This window comes from Mustela lutreola, chromosome X, assembly GCF_030435805.1.
Source record: "Mustela lutreola isolate mMusLut2 chromosome X, mMusLut2.pri, whole genome shotgun sequence".
In the NCBI taxonomy this organism is placed as follows: domain Eukaryota; kingdom Metazoa; phylum Chordata; class Mammalia; order Carnivora; family Mustelidae; genus Mustela; species Mustela lutreola.
In genome coordinates, this window is record NC_081308.1 from 15,696,398 (window position 1) to 15,716,302 (window position 19,905).

The 19,905-nt window shown below is 39.5% G+C and overlaps 1 protein-coding gene across 9 annotated transcripts in view; it reads right to left on the reverse strand.

Annotated features, from left to right (window-relative positions):
* The window catches only part of BCLAF3 (BCLAF1 and THRAP3 family member 3), a 59,111-nt gene continuing 39,206 nt past the window's right edge, over positions 1–19,905 (reverse strand). For 4 of the 9 annotated variants that reach the window (XM_059156958.1, XM_059156962.1, XM_059156963.1 and 1 more), the window contains 4 exons: positions 17,613–17,727; positions 14,242–14,337; positions 10,773–10,928; positions 1–1,050 (listed from right to left, as the gene is read on the reverse strand). In XM_059156958.1, coding sequence (XP_059012941.1) covers positions 1,021–1,050; positions 10,773–10,928; positions 14,242–14,337; positions 17,613–17,727 — 397 coding nt within the window. In that variant the 3' untranslated portion in view covers positions 1–1,020. Of the gene's footprint in view, positions 1,051–2,009; positions 2,038–5,246; positions 5,409–10,772; positions 10,929–14,241; positions 14,338–17,612; positions 18,299–19,905 lie in introns of those variants that run through there. The other 5 variants (XM_059156960.1, XM_059156961.1, XR_009349846.1 and 2 more) reach the window with 5 other exon arrangements.

Here is a 19,905-nt window from a genome sequence, read left to right on the forward strand (position 1 = left end):
TTCAAGCAGAAGGAGCAACAGTATTTTATTTTATTACAAATAAACATTTCACAAAAGTTTAATTGGGAATGTATATGTATTATTAAGCAGAACAAAGAAAACAAAGAAATAAGGTACCAGGACCTAAAACATCATTTAAAATCCCACCAATTTTATCTTATGCTAGTAGGTACTCAATACAACTGAACTGAAAATAAACACTTTGTAATATGTGCTTGCAAAATGTATAATGCTGTAGTAGTAAAGTACATTTTCCAAATATGAGATTTTGTCTGTCAGATTTTTAAAAAGCCTTTAAAAATATGATATGCACAAGCTTGCCCTGAGGGAAAGTAAGATGGAATATAAATTACAAAATCTTTACATATTTTCCACAACAGCATTTTGAAATTGGAAAGAGCAAACAGTGGTGGAAAAAACTGAATGAACCAATTGCTAAAAATTCAGTGCGCTCATAACTACCCGATGGAAATTGTGAAGCACCTTTTGTCGTGCCTTCTTATATCATAATATGAAATGTATAAATTATATAGGCCTTGATATTCAGAAACTTAAGAAAATTTCAAGTTATAAGCCAAACTGTCATCAGAAAAAAGAAAAATCTGGTATAAAATTTGCTACCATAAGGCCACTGTTTCGAGTTCTCTCACGTACAGACACTATACAATTCAGATACTTTTGTTTTTATTACATAAGCAAAACTTCCAACATATAAACGTCTGGATCTAACTCAGGTAAATTCTCTATGAAACCATGCTCAGAGAAAAATGCATCAACAAATAATGCCCTTTTGAGACTTTTTGCAAAAGAAACTGTAGTTAATACAACTTTTAAATTGAATACTGTAATTTAAAAGAAATTAAGTGTAAAAAAGTTGCAGCATTCCACTACAGAAAAATAAAGTTATTTTATCAAGAAAGTTACAGTATTAGTGCTTTAGTGCCAATTTTAACTCCTGACAAAAAGAGATGCTCCCAAGTATCATCCTGTAGTGTCGTTTCCATATGTAATAATTCCAGATTAGATTGCTGTGGCAATGTTTGCATATTCCTATTGAGAGAAAACAAAAGAAATACAGACTTCAAAAGAAGAGTCAGTTATAACATCTGAGCTAGAGTTTTTTCACATTGTAATTGTCAAAATATTTTAATTTATGTAGTAACCACTTGCAGCCAAGACCCCCACAAAGGTATGTGGAACCCCAAAGACGCAAAGTAACAACAGAACACATCAAAGCAGATATCAAACGGTTAAGTCAGTAGGACAAAGAAAATATATGACACTCAGCACACTGGTATTAGTAAGTTGATGAAAAGGCATTCTGCTATTTGGGTGAGTTTCACTGGGGATTATTAAAAAAAAAAAAAATTCAAGACCCTTAAAACTTAGCCCCTCAAGCACAGAGCCTGGTGGGACACACACATAGTCTTAAACTGGTCATCATATGGTATCTTTAATTTTATTTTATTTTTATTTTTTTTTTTTTTAAAGATTTTATTTATTTATTTGACAGAGAGAAATCACAAGTAGATGGAGAGGCAGGCAGAGAGAGAGAGAGGGAAGCAGGCTCCCTGCTGAGCAGAGAGCCCGATGCGGGACTCGATCCCAGGACCCTGAGATCATGACCTGAGCCGAAGGCAGCGGCTTAACCCACTGAGCCACCCAGGCGCCCCAAGGTATCTTTAATTTTAAAACGATATGGACTCTTCTAGCTTGGCTGACAGAGAAAGCTACTGGGGAGATGGGGAAGCATTCTTGCTTTTGGATGGTTACCTACAACATAAAAAGATGTAAGGCTTCCGTGAACACAGGAAAAGGAGTTCACAACAATAAAACTGTGATTAAAGAGGGTAATGAAACGTGGATTCTATACTGCGATGCTATACAAAAATATTAAATTACCAACCACAAACTGGACAGAATAACATGCAACTAATAAAAGAGCAAAAATGGTAAATGGCATGTTTTTCTGGGACATTAAAAATATTTATTAATACATATATCCTTACCTTTTACTAGGATCTTACATTATTAAAACTGAAAGAAATTTAAAAGTTGATTTATTTTTTGGCATTTACATTAGTATGGAAACATTTAATTCCAAACAAAGGCAGTGCTGATAGAAAATTCTTATTCTTCTTTCAATTTTGATTAATTAGTGAAATGTTCAAAATACATGCATATATATATATATAAAACATATATTTTTTTTGTCAACATCATTCCTTGAAATAGAAGTAGACTTCATTGTATCCCATTTCTTTACTTGTTACATAATATAAAAATCATAAATGTTGACCTTCAAATATCCATTGCCTACTAACAACTTCAAAAGGAAACTCTGACTATAATAATTCTTAAAAATGTTTCAACTGAAATATCTTGTTTTCACCCTTGCCATAGCTTCTCCCACACCATCTCTCAGCTTGATCCCCCATTCCTCCAATTATTTGAAAACCTACTTTAGTAGTCTAAATCTTCTTAATCTGACACTGGGTATCACTGCAAATGCTCCCTCGTGGGTCTTCCTGAATATCGTCTCCTCCCCAGAACCCTGCGTACCCACTGCTCATCAAGGAATCCTCAACAGCACTTTCTCCTCAGTTCTAGCAGGATGTTCTACTTCTCTATCACATCCTCCATATTTTCCCCAGCTTTTGAGGCCTTCTAGAAGTTGCACACTTCTTTCTTTACCCAACTCTCAACACTCTACCACCAAATACGGATCTTCGGCTGTCGTCCCTTCTATGCCCTGCGCTTCTCTACGACTCAGTTTGCCTCCTCTGTAAGAGGAGAGTGAAACTCAAAAGTACTTAGCTACTTTCTCTGGCCATTCCCAACATACTGATTTTTCCTCCTCTCATTAGACATCTGCCATTTGTGAAATTAAGCTCTTTGAAACTATGGTTGTACTGATGAGTTAATACAGCAAAGGATGCCCGACTACTATCCTTTCAAAGTCCTGCTTCCAAGGTCGGACACTGGCTTACAGCCAGGAGCTTAGATTTGGGGAGGATTCGCACCATGGATGAGTGTCTAAACTGTGCGAACAATATGGTCTATGGTGAACACCTGCTTTCCTTCTGAGGGTCCAGAATTTGAGCATGTAACTGGCTGAGGGTGCCCACGTGACACCAGCCCTTGATAAACCCCCGGCCACCAAGTCTCTAACGAGCTTTCCTGGTTGGCAACATTTCACATGTGTTATCACAGCGTTGCAGGAGGAATTAGGCACGTCCTGTGCGACTCCACTGGGAAAGGACCCTGGGAAACTTGCACCTGGTGTCCTCTGGGCGTCACCTGCGTGCCAATTCCCTCTGCGGATGTGCTGTGTGGCTCTCACTCTAACACATCACAGCTGTGAGTGTCACCGTATGCTCAGTCTCCTGAGTGTTCCCAGCCAATCACCAAACCTGGGGCTGGTCCTGGGGACCCCTGACACGATGGCTACCACTCACTAACTTTCTAGAGCTATACATGGACATGTGAGAGCGTGTGTATGTATATATGATTAGGCTTGATTCTACTCAACAGGCATTTTCTGAAGACAGGCTATATGAAAGGCAAAGGGGAAGATAGGAAGACTGAAGAGGTACCCTCTATCCTCAAGGAGATGATGATCTATTTGGGGGAAACAGGAAGGTACACAGCAACAGTAAGAGACCAAATGGAACAAGAGGCAGCCCTGATGAGGCTTCACAGTTGGTCTTAAAAGGAAAACAGGTTTTAAAAAAGGAAAAAAGGGTTTTAATAAGAAAACCATGAGGATCAGGAGGCTACTTCTGGGCAAGAGAACACCAGCAGCAAACACAAGCACATGGAAATGTCTGTTATGCTCCAAAAAGCAGAAGGTCCATGAAGAACTGTGCTTAGAAAGGCAGCTTATTAGGACTGGAGCTGGTGATAAAGTCTGGTCTCTTCTCTTGTAGGCAATAGAATCCTTGGAAGGGGTTTGCCTAAGAGTGACATGATTCAGTCTGTGTTCTGGGACAATAACTGTGCTAGTAGCAAATGGACAGAATAAGTAAATCACAGCAGACAAGGAAACAAGTTAGAGGCTCCGAAGATTCCAAAGACAGATGAGGAATATGTAAGAATGTAGCATATGCTAAAGGTAGCGTTTTCAATCAGTGGGGGAAAGGACAAATTATTTAAGTAATGGTGTTTAAAAACTGACGATTCATTGGGAAAAATTAGATTCTAAGCTCATGTTATTTCATAAAAATGAATTCTAAAGGGAATAAATATGTATATGTTTAAAGAATTAACCATAAAACCACTTAAAGGAAATACCATAAGGAATTTTTGTAAGGATAAGTATGATAAGAAATCTAGAAGCCATATCGAACAAACTCAAATAAACTCATGAACATTTATAAGTTTTGTGATGTAAAAGCCACCAAAAACAACTGACAAACATAAAATAAATACCAGCAAAATGTATGACAGGTTAATATCCTCAATAAATCAAGAATGCTTACAAATAAATAAGAAAAAGTACTATCCCTCAACAGAAATGCTGGCAAAACACAGAAATAAGGAAATTGAGGAAAGGTATGCAATCGGCCAATAGACCCATAAAACAAGGCTTACATCATTAATAACCAAAGAAAGGTAAATGAGAACTGTTTTCTTCTATTAGATTGACAATGGATAACAAAGACTGATAATGTAGAGAACTGGCTAGGGTGCAGGTAAACAGGCCCTTTCAGGTACTTCTGGTCAGAGGAGAAACAAGTAAAAGGCAGACTATGGCAAGGTACCAAAATGTCAGTGTGCCCAGTGGTGTTACCGAAAATAAAGAAAACCTGGAAGCTATCCCAAAGTCATCAGCAGAGGCTTGGTTAAGTATGTCAGCAATTATCAAACTGGGGTATGCCTACCATTAGGGACACGTGAAGACTTTTCAAGGAGCATATGGGGACAGATAGTTTGGAAAGAAGTAATATCTAAATCTTCAAATTCCCAGTGTTCACTTTCCAAAACTAACCTGTCTGCACAACTGGTTAGGGCTGGTCCCTCATCTCCTACTTTATATGAGAAAGATACACCTTCTCATCCTGAATTTTACTACTCTGCGTTACCTGGGGATCCCCCAAAACAGGACAATTGGAAATACTGGCAATGATGTCAAGAAAATGAACCTGCCCTAGCAGCTAGTAGTAAGTAGCATACTTCTGCAAGCCACATGGCTTCTGAGTCTTTGCTTCTGTTTAATAAAATTGAAGGAGGACAAAGTCGTAAAGTAAAAGTAAACATTCAAAACAGTTTTTAATGACAGATCACTAAGTGTTTTTTTGGCCTATAATTCAGAGTGAGTCCAAAGAACCAAGTGGCATTGCTACAAGAAAAGTCCTTCCATTCTCATCTACTTTAATCATACAGACAAAGTTTCTCAGGACTTACATCTATAAAAAGAAAAAAAAAATAGAATTAGAATGGATACTTAGAACACTACATTATTCTATTAGCAATAAGTAACATTTCTATGCGAATACATGAACTATCTGAAAAGAGATATGCATTTCCAATACATCTTTTGTCTAATCAATACTTAACAAAACCTGTAATATATTTATGCTACTTTGATCAACTATAAGGCTACCTGAATGCAGAGGAAATATTTAACGCCTGAGAGTCACAGAAATCTATTAACATTATATGTCAACTTTGATTTGGTGATCAATAAAAACTTCCCAAGATCAAAGTCTATGGGGGAAACAGAATGAGATCCAAATTCAAGGCAAAAAAGGGAATGATACAAAATTTCTTACAATAAAAGAGGTTGTTTGCATATTTTAGAAAATGAATGATGTTAAGTCATCAAATTTCGGCGGTGTGAGGTTCCACTGAAGAGCTTCCAAAGAATGATGTAACAGTTTTAGTTAAGACTCTCAGTATTTATATACCAGAAATTATATATACCCCCTATAACAATGTAAACTTATGACAAAAAAAATACTATTAGAAACTGACCTAAAAGTATACAAGGAGGTAAATAATTTTTCAAAATTTCAGGGTATGTAAGCACAGAATGGAAATAATATGCAGCCATGAAAATGAATGAGATGAATGAAGTAATGACTGAGGGATAGAGGACTTGCACTGGCTGATGTAGGAAGGAGAACCAGGAGGATTACCAGAAGTTTCTAGACTGGCTGGCTGGCTGCAAGGAAAAACCAGTGGTCTGGGGAGGAAAGCGAGTTTGATTTTATTTTTAACAGTGTTACTGAGATCTAATTCACACACCATTTAAAGCTTAGCCATTTAAAGCATAGAATTCTACAGTTTTTTAGTATCTTCACAGAGGTGTGCATCCATCAGTCACCACAACTGGTTTCAGAGTATTTTCTCAGCCACAAAGAGTCCTGATACCTGTTAGAAGGCACACACATGCCCCTATTTTCTCTTAATTCACTGGTCTCTGGCGACTGCTAATCTACTTCCTATCTCTATGGCTTCATTTATTCTGAATGCCTCATACAGATGGACTCATGCAATAGGTGGTCTCTGTGACAGACTTCTGTCACTTGGCATCATGTTTTTAAGGGTCACCCATGCTACAGTGTGTGTCGGTGAAAGTCTGATTTTGAACATGCTGAACATGAGGTGCCTTCAGGGCAGCCATGTGAGGGTGTCTTGGAGGCAGCTGGAAATCTGTAGCTCTGGAGAATGGTCAGGGCTAAAGACATCACCAGAGGTAACATCTAGGACCTTGGGAAGAGGTGTGGGCAATCAAAGCAAGTAGAAAGAATAAACAGAAGAAAGAATGCTAGGGAATGCCTGTATTTTTTAAAGGATGCATGGACAAAGAGAAAGCACCAAATAAAACAAAGAAGTCAGAGACGTAGACAGGAAAACTGGAGGCTCCTGAGGTCAGAAATGTCTGAAGGTGATGATGCCCTCCAGGGACAAAGCAGGTGTGTGACACAGTCTTGTTGAGTCCCCTGATCTTGGCTCCCAGCCTATCTTTGCACTCCACAACTTCTGAGGGATTTTTCAAGCCCAAGCACCACAGATACCAGTCTTTAACTTCCCTCTTGCAGGGTCTTTACACTTTCTCCTTTCTCTCCTTCGCATCCATGGCCAGCGCCCCGGTGGGCACCTTGCTGACAGGCCCCTGAGAACTGCTAGTGCATCTGCGATGCTCAGGAATGCCAGGTCTCCCTGACTGAACACACAACTGCTAGTACCTTCTCAGAAGCGGTGTTCTCAGAGGTGGTTTCATGAATTTTTCCTGCATTCTTTGTCCTACTCTGGTACATATTCTGATCCTCAAGAGTTTCTGAAAACTTTGTGATGAGTGGAGGATATTTAAGGGGGTCACTTGTGAATGACTGCGAATAAAAGACCAGCTTTATTCCAGGTGGTAACAGACATGCCTCCCACCCCCCTCATCTTCTAGCCCAAGCACAGAATTCAAGAGAAAGATGACACAGTAAAAGGGAATCTGGGTGCCAGAATGGGATTAATAATGACAAGTGTGGATAAATCAGGAGGAAGAATTTCACTTCCGTACCTCTCAATACTGCTTGGGAATCCTGCTCCTTTGTTGGCAGCTGGGGAGCCACAACTGCTCTTGTTAAGCAGGACAGGAAGACATACCAGGAGCACGTCTAGGATCAATCTCCCTCCCCCTGTGAGACTGTTTACCATTGGAGAGCAGAAGCACATGTCTGATGGCACAGTAACCAGATCCTACTACATTTGGGCATCACAAGACTTTCACGCCATGAAGGATCATCCCAGGCATTTCACCAGGGCCAAGGAGTGAGCAGTCCAGACGAGATCAATCTAAGCCTCCCTGTCGGACTACAAGGCATGTATGAATGTGTATGTTCCTATCTAATCTCAGGCTCAAGCAGCTCCTAAATGAATTCATTGGTCATGAATCTTTAATTAATCTAGGTGGTGATCTAATAACAATTAAAAGAATGAACTCCCTATTAGGGCAAAAAGCCAGACCAGTGCACAGATATTGCGCAGACTATAGCTTCTCTCCGGGACAGTCCTTCAAAGTTCTCTTCAATACAGAAGCTTGAGATGAAAAGTGATACAAATGGCACTTCATACTCAGTAACTCTATTTGAGCACAAGTTTCCCTAATGTAAGGGAAAGGGGACGCATGCAAGACTGGAAAAAAACTGAAGACTCGAAGCCTTCATCCCTTTTCTTCAGGGCATAAAGGAGGAAGTGAAATGAACGGGTCTAAGTCATCAGTTTATACACGTGGAACGGTTTTCAGAGCGCACGGAACCACTGGGACAGCCCAAAGGCCAGGTAAGCCTTAAGTACCCTACTGCAGACCTTGGCAGAAACAGAGACCTGCGATGCCCAATGCCTCATTCCTTTCACTAAAGGTTGGAGTATGTGGAACTCAGCCATCACGTAGGGTGCTAGAAGTAGTGCATGTACCTAACTTCACGCCATACTGGTAGAGCTGGGCCTTGTTCAAACACAAAACTATAAAAAGCCTATTTACGCCTTGCTGGTAGGCACTGACAGTAGCCAGAATGGAAAAGCCCATGTCAACGTAGCTCCACAACAAAGACATATGAAGTAGCATCCAGAGGGGTAGGCCTAAGAAAAAGAGTAGTAGACACTGACTGTTAAAACGTGCAGTGTGTCGGGACTACTTCTAAAGCACTCAGATGGCAGCAAAAGGCAAAAGGAGGCAGGCTATGAGCTGCACTGGACCTTAATGCTATATTTTGGATGTAACTGATACATCTTGGATGATACAAAAGCCAAGGCCCTGAAGACTGGAGACTCATAGCAGCTTGTGGCCCCCTCTAGGACACACTTCTTCTTCTTCTTCTTTTTTTTTTTTTTTAAAGATTTTTATTCATTACAAAGAGAGAGAGGAAGACAGAGAGCATGTGTGAATGGGGGGAGGGTCAGAGGGAGAGAGAATCCCAAGCAGACTCCGTACGGTGCGGCGCCCAGTGGGGGCCTTGATCTCAGAACCCTGAGATCATGACTTGAGCCAAAATCAAGAGATGGACACTTAACCAACAGAGCCACCCAGGTGCCCTTCCGGGACACACTTCTTATGTCCTAAGATGAAGGCCTGATGTCTGGTTTCTATTTGCTGTTAAGTGAAGCTGGTGGTCACTGTGGTCTGGAAGGACTGGGTGCTCCGTAAGAAATGGACACAGTGAGGCTAAAAAAAGAAAGACTAAATGGCATAAGTTCAATGAGCATACAGAAACCGCAGGCTGAAGCAGACAGTCAAGCACTCAGGAACCCCCCATCATCTAAAAACTGGAGGAAACACAGAGTCAAAAGAAGAGAACACAGAGCAAACCAAAGAGAAACACAAGTACCTGAAACCCAACCTTGCACCTGAGAATAAGGCTTGCCTCAGCCTTCCTCCTTGAGTGGAAATCAGTGACTCGCTTCCCTGTGAACAGCCAGGCTGCCAGCTGTGATTGGGGACAAATACCTAGAAGGTCTGCTGCAGAAAAACTCGCCACACGAGACAGGAAGAAAAGCAGCAACTCAATCTGACAGTAGGGAGGTGTACAAGAGGGGAAAATGTGTCCAATTACATTCAATTTTTAAAGAAGGGATGGCATTCCTGTGCTCGCTTCGGCAGCACATATACTAAAAAAAAGAAGGGATGGCATTCCTAACATCAATAACGTCAAGAGTAACATGCATGGTGAGATTAGAAACTCTGCCAAAAGTATTCAGTTAAAATTGGGGGGTGAGAGAAATTACAGAAGATACAGTTAATGCTAAACTTAAAAAAGAGAGAGAGAAATTATGGAAGATAGTTAACTCTAGACTTTAAAAAAATGGTTGTCAATTCCATTCTACTAGTACATCTTTTGAAAAATAAGTTTAACTAAAATCACTAAGCAAGCTCAGTGTAAAGTTTTCACAGATATGAATATTTAAGGAAACAGTTACAGTTAGAAAATTTATAAAACACAGTTGGACTATTTAACAGTAACACTGGATACACACGCATTTCTCAGAGAAATTATAGCCCCAAATGAACAAAAATGAGTCAGAAAATTGGCAAACATGCCTCAATTAACTGATGTAATGCTACTGTTCCCATTTAAAATATATAGAATGTAATTTTATGTCATACTTATGCTGCATTTTCAAATACCAACATGACATTTTAAAAAAATCAACCGACAACTAAAAGAGAACAAAATTCAAATTATCAAGAAACTTTTTATTAACATTAAGAATTAGCACATGTGGCAATGGTTGCAAAGCATTATGAATGTAATTACTACCACTGAATTGTATACTTAAAAATAGTTAAAATGGCAAATTTTATGTTATATGTATTTTATCACAATAAAAAACAACATGAATGGGGGAAAGAAAAGTTAGTGTGTTTTGTAATTGTGTGCCCCTTTTTATACAGTCAGTTCAATATTTTTTGGTACTTAGATGATTCACATTGTATAAGGCTAAAATACACCAGTTAAAAGTCTGTACCTGAATTTCCATTTCAAAGATTAATCATACAACAGACATTCCAAAGTAAAAAGTTCAAACAGCTGACATATTCATGGTATTTGAGGCACAACAGCAAAAAGCATTTTAACACTAAAACAGTCTCACAACTCTATTACCATCACTCCTTGAACTTTGTCTTCAACTATCATGCAGTAAGAACATCTGTGGGATCTAGGTTGTAACTTAAGTCAAAATTAAATTTAAAAAAAAACTTCATCCATTAAATAGATATAACTTAGGAGCTTGAAAGTCACTCTATACTTTTAAATGACCATAATGCAACTAACCTTTTTTTTCCTCAGTAATTTTTCTCTGAATTTATTAGTGATAAATCCCCTTGGACCAGCAAATCGTAACCGCTGATATTTAGCCTGAATGTATAAGCTCTTCTGTACTAGGCCTGATTTATAGTGGGGCTGGAATCGGCCACCTCTGAAGTTGGTCTGTAAAGAAAAAAACAGTAAGTGCAAAAACTACAGCTTCCAAATATTTTAGTATAAGAAATGGGAAAATGTCTGGTGCTTGGAACCACCCATGATTCTAGGCCCTGCGTGTATTAAAAGGGAAGAGGTTAATGACGCTTATAAAGTTTGTTTTCTTCAAACTAGGCTTGTAGTTTATTTTAGATGATGATTTTTAAAAATTTACATAAAAGCAATTTTTAAAAAGATTTTATTTACTTATTTGAGAGAGAGAGAGAGAGCATGAGGGGAGGGAGGGGCAGAGAAAGAGGGAGAGACACAAGTACACTCCGGGCTGAGCACAGAGTTCCAGGACAGGGGGCTCGATCCCAGGACCCTGAGATCATGCCCTGAGCCGAAGTCAGATGCTTAACCAACTGAGCCACCCAGGTGCCCCTACATAAAAGCAATTTTAAAACTAAGTTAAAAAACTTGTAATTCTTTAAATTTGTCATGTGAAAACACGTAACTTTCAAAAACCTTACCTAATAAGCTAAAATTATCCTTTCGATTCATAATGAAATATATCAAATCCCAAATGGGCAAAAACATTAAGTATCAACATCTATTTAAGAATCAAAAACTCTCTTAACTTCATTTCTATCAGTATCTTCAAGCCAATCTTTATTTACCACAAAAATACCAGTATAGCAAATATTTTCAAGATAAGAGTTTAGGGGCACCTGGGTGGCTCAGTGGGTTGGGCCGCTGCCTTTGGCTCAGGTCATGATCTCAGGGTCCTGGGATCGAGTCCCGCATAGGGCTCTCTGCTCAGCGGGGAGCCTGCTTCCTCCTCTCTCTCTGCCTGCCACTCTGCCTACTTGTGATCTCTGTCTGTCAAATAAATAAATAAAATCTTTAAAAAAAAGATAAGAGTTTACACTGAAAAAGACCATTTCTTGGCCCGCATATTACCTAGTATTATAACAGACATAAGAGGGCAATGAATATTTGTTTGTTTGCCATATGGGAAACGTACAAATGGTATATTATAATGTAGTAATTATAAAAAACCAAGCACATCCCTCTTTCCAGAATTATTTAACAAATGGGGGTGTCATACATAATGAAGCTCACTACTTTATTTAAAAAAGCATTTATGCCAGGCCTATTTTCCAGTTATTTTCTTAAGGCTACAAAAAATTCGGATAAAATATAATTAGAATAAGACACTATAGTTTCATTAAAACTACCTGTGTAAATTTGACGTATCAGAGCTTATCTTGAAATTTACACTGTTCATTTTTACATATCTAATAAAGTGACTACTATCTTGTATTGAATTAGTCCATTAAAAGCAAATTTTAATAAAATAGCTCCTTTTCTTAGAAAGGATTATTTCTCCTTCCAATTTTACTCTGAAGAATTGTGAATTTCTAAACAATCATATAACATTACACAGCTTTAAATGATTGGTCAAAAGAAAAGATTATTGCATATATTTTAAAAACATTTAAAAGTAATTAATATTAAAGATATTTTCCTTAAGAAGAAAGGGTAATAGGAAATAGGCCTTATAAGGATCTTAGAAAAATACTACAAGCTGTATCTGACCAATAGGAAGCACTGATACCAGAAAGCCCAGCTACACTGCCTCTCAGTTACACAGACGTCACATTTTCAGCTGATTTTGTGGTTCAGGATGCAAGCTTAGAAGATAGTATAAAACACGCTTATATTCTATGGCCACTGCTATTTTTGAAAATCTAATGCCACACCTGTTTTTAGGTATATGAAACACTGGCTAAAAATGTTATCTGCACAATGTCTTCAAATTGTGTTATTACAAATGGAAAAAATCTTCCGACATCTAGGAATTATGCTCTCAATGAGCCAGGTATTAGTGGAAGACCACTCAACTACCTCTTAGTCTATGGTTTGGGGACAGTTTATACTACCTTTACGCTCCTATTAATTTTCTCCTAATGAGCTAACTACTCTATCCAGGATGCTCACAAAAAAAGCCTAGATTATTTTCCTTTCTTTTGGAGGGATGGGGAAAGAGGTTCTGTAGAGTTAAAAATATTAATAAAGTAGGGTACCTGGCTGGCTCAGTCAGTTAAGTGTCTGTCTTCGGCTCAGGTTGTGATCCCACGGTTCTGGGATTGAGCCCTGCTTTGGACTCCCTGCTCAGCAGAAAGTCTGCTTCTTCCTCTCCCTCTGTCCCTATCCCCTCTCATGCTCTTTCTTGTTCAAATAAATAAAATCTTTTAAAAATATATTAATAAAATACCAATCATAAGCAGGGAATTCCATCAAAATGGATTTTAAAAATATGTCAACTTCTTTTTTTTTTAAGATTTTATTTATTAGAGAGAAAGAGAGCACAAGTTAGGAGTAGGGGCAGAGGAAGAGGGAGAAGCAGACTCCCTGCTGAGCACAGAGCCCAATACCGGGCTTGATCCCAGGACTCTGAAATCATGCTCTGAGTCAAAGTCAGATACTTAACGGACTGAGACACCCAGGTTCCCCAAAAAGTATGTCAACTTCTGAGAACAAGCAAAGAAATATAGTACTTTATGCTATAATTCTTATTGGTATATCTGTGGGATGAGGTGTTCTGAATAATTAATCACTTATATCAGACATAGCAACACAAACAACTGGAATGCAATGAAACAGGCTTTAACAAAGCTTCCTGGACCAGAATTTTTCCTCAGATGATGCAGAAGTCCTCTGAGGGTTGTATGCCTACAGGCAGGATTTTTCAGTCTGTGAACTCTGGAAGTTACAAAGCCATGCATTTACTTCTTAGAGGTAAAGGGGCAGGCTTAAATGGAAGGTCTAGAACCCTGTCTGCTTCTTCATCAAGAGCCAGCCCATCTGCATCCATTTTATATCTTTGTGTTTTCCATGTAATCTTTGAAAAAGGGTTCCAATGGTTAAAAAAATATCTGAAACTCAGGGTGCCTGGGTGGCTCAGTGGGTTAAAGCCTCTGCCTTCTGCTCAGGTCATGATCCCAGGCTCCTGGGATTGAGCCCCGCATTGGGTTCTCTGCTTGGCAGGGGGCCTGCTTACCTCTCTTTCTCTCTCTCTGCCTGCCTCTCTGCCTACTTGTGATCTCTCTGTCAAATAAATAAATAAAATATTAAAAAAATATATCTGAAACTCAAGTCCTGAGGAAAGGGGCTATCATTAAACTGATTATAGTTAACTACAAATTTATGTCCAGAAATATTAGTTTATAGCTACTATTTGAAATATCATAAAAGCAGCTTTCAGTTTACTAACACTTAGAACATGCTTGGAGCATAAACACAAAGCTAGAATTAAATGGAAAATAACACTCAATACCTTAAAAGGTCTTCTAAAGCCTGCTGTGTTTTGACGTCTTCCCTCAACTCCAAAGGGTTTCTGAGTAATGATGTCTTTTCTCTGCATAGTATAATTCTGCATGAAAAAAGTATTAGTATAGATTAATATATTTCAATTTTATTTTTAAAAGTTCATCTTATCATTTAAAAAATACCAGTTTTGGGCAAATGACATGAATGGACATTTTTCTAAAGAAGACATCCAGATGGCCAACAGACACATGAAAAGATGCTCAACACCATTAATTATCAGGGAAATGCAAATTAACACTAAAACAAGATACCATCTCACACCTGTCAGAATGGCTAGAATCAAAAACACAAGAAATAAGAGTTGGCAAGGATGTGGAGAAAAAGGAACCCTCAGGCACTGTTAGTGGGAATGTAAACTGGTACAGCTGCTGGGAAACAGTAAGGAGGGTCCCAAAAAAATTAAAAATAGAAAAACCATAAAACCTAGTAATTCCAATACTGGGTATTTACCTAAAGAAAATGAAAATAGTAATTCAAAAAGATATATGCAACCCAGTTTATTACACCATTATTTAAAATAGCCAAGATACGGAAGCCTCGTAAGTGTCTATCGATAGATGAATGGATAAAGAAATATGGTATATACACAATGGAATTTTACTTGGTCATAAAAAAGAATGAGATCTTGGGGCACCTGGGTGGCTCAGTGGTTAAAGCCTCTGCCTTCGGCTCGGGTCGTGATCCCAGGGTCCTGGGATGGAGCCCCACATCGGGCTCTCTGCTCTGCAGGGAGCCCGCTTCCCCCTCTCTCTCTGCCTGCCTCTCTGCCTACTTGTGATCTCTGTCTGTCAAATAAATAAATAAAATCTTTAAAAAAAAAAGAATGAGATCTTGCCATTTGTGACAACATGAATAGACCTAGAGGGTATTACACTAAATGAAATCAGTCAGAGAAAGACAAATACCATATGATTTCACTTGTATGTGGAAATGAAAACCAAAAGAAAATGAATAAACAAACGAAAAGCAGAAAAAGACCCAAAGAGACAGAAATCAAACTGACAGTTGCTGGAGGAGAGGGGGTGAGGAGATGGGTAAAATGGGTGAAAGGGTGTGGGAGATCTAGGCTTTCAGTTATGAAATAAGTAAGTCATAGAATGAAAAAGTCACAGAGAGGAAAGGTACAGCATAGGGATATTGTAAGTGGTACTGTAATAATGTTGTGCAGTGACAGACAGTAGCTACACTTGTGCTGAACAAAGCATAACACAAAGATTTCTTGAATCATCGTGCTGTACACCTGAAATTACTATAACGCAGTGTCAACTACACTTCAATAAAAAGTTAAAAAAGAAACACATTTTAAATGTATAGGATTAGGGGCACCCGCATGGCTCAGTGGGTTAAGCCTCTGCCTTCGGCTCAGGTCATGAACTCAGGGTCAGGGGATCGAGCCCCCATCGGGCTCTCTGCTCAGTGGGAGCCTGCTTCCCCCTCCCCCTCTGCCTGCCTCTCTGCCTACTTGTGATGTCTCTCTCTCTCTGTCAAATAAACAAATAAAATCTTAAAAAAATAATAAATAAATGTATAGGATTGAAAACACAAAGCATGTAGCATGTAGCTTAGCTGCAGGAACATACATATATCCTCCTTGACGTAACCTGTGCTAGTTTGTGAGGAGCTAGTTTAATTCATGAATGTGAGAAGTATTAAAAAAAATACTCCTGTATAACACAATGTGTGACTTTTGGAAAATGGACTATACATCTAGTATTTTTTCAGGCATCCAGGAAAGAACCAAACCATTGTTAAAGAGTTCCCACTGCCGGGGCACCTGGGTGGCTCAGTGGGTTAAAGCCTCTGCCTTCAGCTCGGGTCACGATCCCAGGGTCCTGGGATCGAGCCCTGCATCGGGCTCTCTGCTCGGCAGGAAGCCTGCTTCCCTTCCTCTCTCTCTGCCTGCCTCTCTGCCTAACATGATCTCTGTCAAATAGATAAATAAAATCTTTAAAAAAAAAAAAAAGAGTTCCCACTGCCTAAGAAGAAAACAAATTCTCAACACTGCAGGAGGCAGGAGTCGCTGACTCAGATAACTGATCTGACGTGACGCTCCTGCCATGACTAGGGAAGTATCCAAAGTCAAAGCATTAAGACCGTAACTGCAAAGAAGCAGAACCCTTTAATGGGAACAGAGAAGATGGGGTGCATTCTGAAGTTTCTTTTTTCCAAAATCAAGTCTTAAGACCTTCTATTCATTCCATTTGCTATTCCATTTGCTGTGCTTCTCACAAATCTTCCTCTTTCACACCTCTCTCCCTGCAGTTTAAAAAGTCATATAAAACCCTTTACATAGCAGTCACCTTTTTTAAAAATTTTTTTCATCTTGAAGTGATACTAAGTCCTGTAAGTCGGAGTAAGTGCACAAGAATACATGTAATGAGATGAGACTCTGGGCCACCATGGTAGGGAACGGTGTATTTTTTTTTATTAATTTTTTATTTTTTTATAAACATATATTTTTATCCCCAGGGGTACAGGTCTGTGAATCACCAGGTTTACACACTTCACAGCACTCACCAAAGCACATACCCTCCCCAGTGTCCATAATCCCACCCCCTTCTCCCAACGGGGAAGGGTGTATTTTGCAAGTGAAGGGATGTGCATCGGCGGCGGGAGGACTGTACCAGACAGCTTCTGACCAGGCTCCCAGTGAGCCCCCCCACTCTAGTATCCAGGCCCCTCTGTCATCCCCTTTCCCTTGAGTGTGAGCTAGACCTAGTGACTTGCTTCTTACAAAGAGCATATGACAGAAGTGATAGAACATCACTTCCAAGATTAGATTACAAGTGGACTCTGGCTTCCAACTCTCTAGCTGTCACTTGTTTGCTCTTCTTTTGAAAGCCAGCTGCCATATTCTGAACTCTTAGGAAAGGGCATATCTTTAGAGAGAGAAAGTAGATTAGTGGTTAGCGAGGGGTGGGAACGGGGAATAACCAATAAGCATGAGGGCTATTACTGGGGGGTCATAAAAGGTTATAAAACTGGATTATGGTGATGGTTACATATCTTGGTAGATTTATAAAATATCACTAAATTGTATACCTAAAATGGGTGAAAATTTTAAGATATGTAAATCATATCTTAATAAAGTAGTTCTCAAAAAATCTAAAGGAAAAAATCTTAAGAAAGCTAGTACTATAATAAATGAAATAAAATCCTACTAAATTAGAGATAATGATCTCCTCTGTCATACGGGTAAGACTCGACAGATTATTAACACTGAGCAACAGAACCCTAACATGTACTTAATGAAGAGTTAGAAAAATACTGGTGATCAATGGAGTATACAAAAATGAAAAATTAAAACTGCAATCTTACCATGTGAGGTTTCTGAATAAATTTTCTAAAATTTGACTTTATAAAATCCATAGGTTTTTGGAATTCATCGGCATGAGTACTCTTCAACCTCGAAAAACTGGAGGGCTGATCATTCCTAATAAAATGAGAGACAAAGTTAAGAATATTTTATTAGTCTACCTTTACCCAACAAGTGAAAAAGAGAAATCAAATTGCCCCCTTCAGAGACAATTAAAGCAGCACAACAGTGAAAACAAACAAATAAGCAACAACGAACCTCAAATATCTATCACTACTAAAATTACAAACGAAATGACAGTTACCAGGGCTAAAACTTTCGTTTTTTCAACAAACATTATTTAGCTAAGTTGAAAATCAGCAATAGGGGAAACAAAGTTTGGACCAGGGTTCTCAATCTGGGGTCCAAGGACAGGTTTCCTGGGGGCTGTAACCCCCCAAACCAGCCGTGGAATGCGTGTTTTCTGAGGAAAGATCATCACCGCTCGAGACTTCGGCAGCACTGGGCCACCCACCTTGCTGACAGACTCTTATTAATGAAAGCACCAAAGAGTGTCACTGGCTCAGGCTCCCTCACTGGTAGAGCTGAGGCCTCTGTCATTGCTGGGCCACGGGAGCAAAGGATAGGTCCCCTCTCCTGTCGTCAAAATGTCCAGAGGCCACCAAGTCCTCTTCTCAGGCAGCCGGACCTGGGAGGGAAGGTCCTTTCTTGGGCTTCTCTTCCAAGGAAGAGGGGCCTCATTTTCACAGCCCTGGGGCAGTCCTCTCCCTGTCACCTCCCACATCTCCCCACAATGTTCCTCTAACCCTTCCTGCTCTGTGGTGAACAAACTGCTCGCCGGCTCCGCTCTGCCTCAATCCCTTCCATGGGTCCCCCACTGACATCAAGATAAAATCCACACTCCTCATCATGACCTTCAAGGCCCTTCCTGCTCTGGCCCTTGCTGTCTCACTGGTCGCTCTGTTCCCACCTCCCCCATACGCACACTGGGCGTTGGAAACATTTAGCCCTTCGCATTGCTCTCCTGCCTCCTCCAGCTCACGTGAGCAATCCCTTCTATTGTAATCTCCTTCCATGTAGATGAACTTCAAGATTTAGTTCCAACTGCACTGTTCCAGGGTCCTCGGAGGTGGACTAGATATCCCTGCTACGTGCACATGAAGCATTCGAAAGCCTTCACGCATACCGCGCACGTCCATAAATGCTGGTGCACCTGCCTGTCTTAGCCGGCAAGCTGCGGTCCTCACAGGAGGCCCTGTGGGTGGTTCATTTTGTGGCCCCAGTTTTGACGCCCCCAAACCTGACATGGAATACTAATCAGAGTATTATGAAATGTTAAAAACTCTCATGTTCTGACAAAATGCTCATGATATGATAGTAAGTCAAAAGCGTAGGGTGCAAAGCTCTATTTGGAGGATCATTAAAAAAAAAATCTTGTGGGAGTGCCTGGCTGGCTCAACTGGTAAGAGCAATTGACTCTTGATCTTGGGGTCATGGGTTTGAGCCCCACATTGTGTGTGGAGCCTACTTAAAATTTTTTTTCTTTTTTTCATTATTATTTTTTAATTAATTTTTCTTTTTTTAAAAGATTTTATTTATTTGCTTGAGAGAGAGTGAGAGAGAGCATTGAGAGAGGCATGAGGGGGCAGAGGGAGAAGCAGACTCCCCTCTGAGCAGGGAGCCTGATGCAGGACTGGATCCTGGGACTCCACAGGATCATGACTTGGGCTGAAGGCAGCCTCTTGGGTGACGCAGCCACCCAGGCGCCCACGATTTTTTAATTTTTAAGTAATCTCTACACCCAGTGCAGGGCCCAAACTCACAATCATGAGACCAAGAGTCACATGCCAGCTAGGTGCCCCAAGGATAATTTTAATTATCTAAAATATATTACATGTGTGCCCAGAAAAAATAAACGACAGGAAATGTATTAACAGTGGCCATCTCTGACTCATGAAATTAAGAATGCCTTATATTTTAATTTTATACCTTATTATATACTTCTAAACGTTTGCCATTAGAATATACTACTACTTTTGTAAGTAAAACAATGGACTTTTAAAAATCCTCTTTGCAAAGCATATATCTGAATAATGGAGTAATGTCCAGAATATATAAAGAACCTACATCTCAATAATAAAAATAAAATAATCCAATTTAAAATATGGGCAAAGAATTTAAATAGGTATTTAAATAGGTATTTCTCCAAAGAAGACACACAAAAGGGACATGAAAAGATGCCCAACATATTAGCCATTAGAGACATGCGAATCAAACCTAAAATGCAATAACATT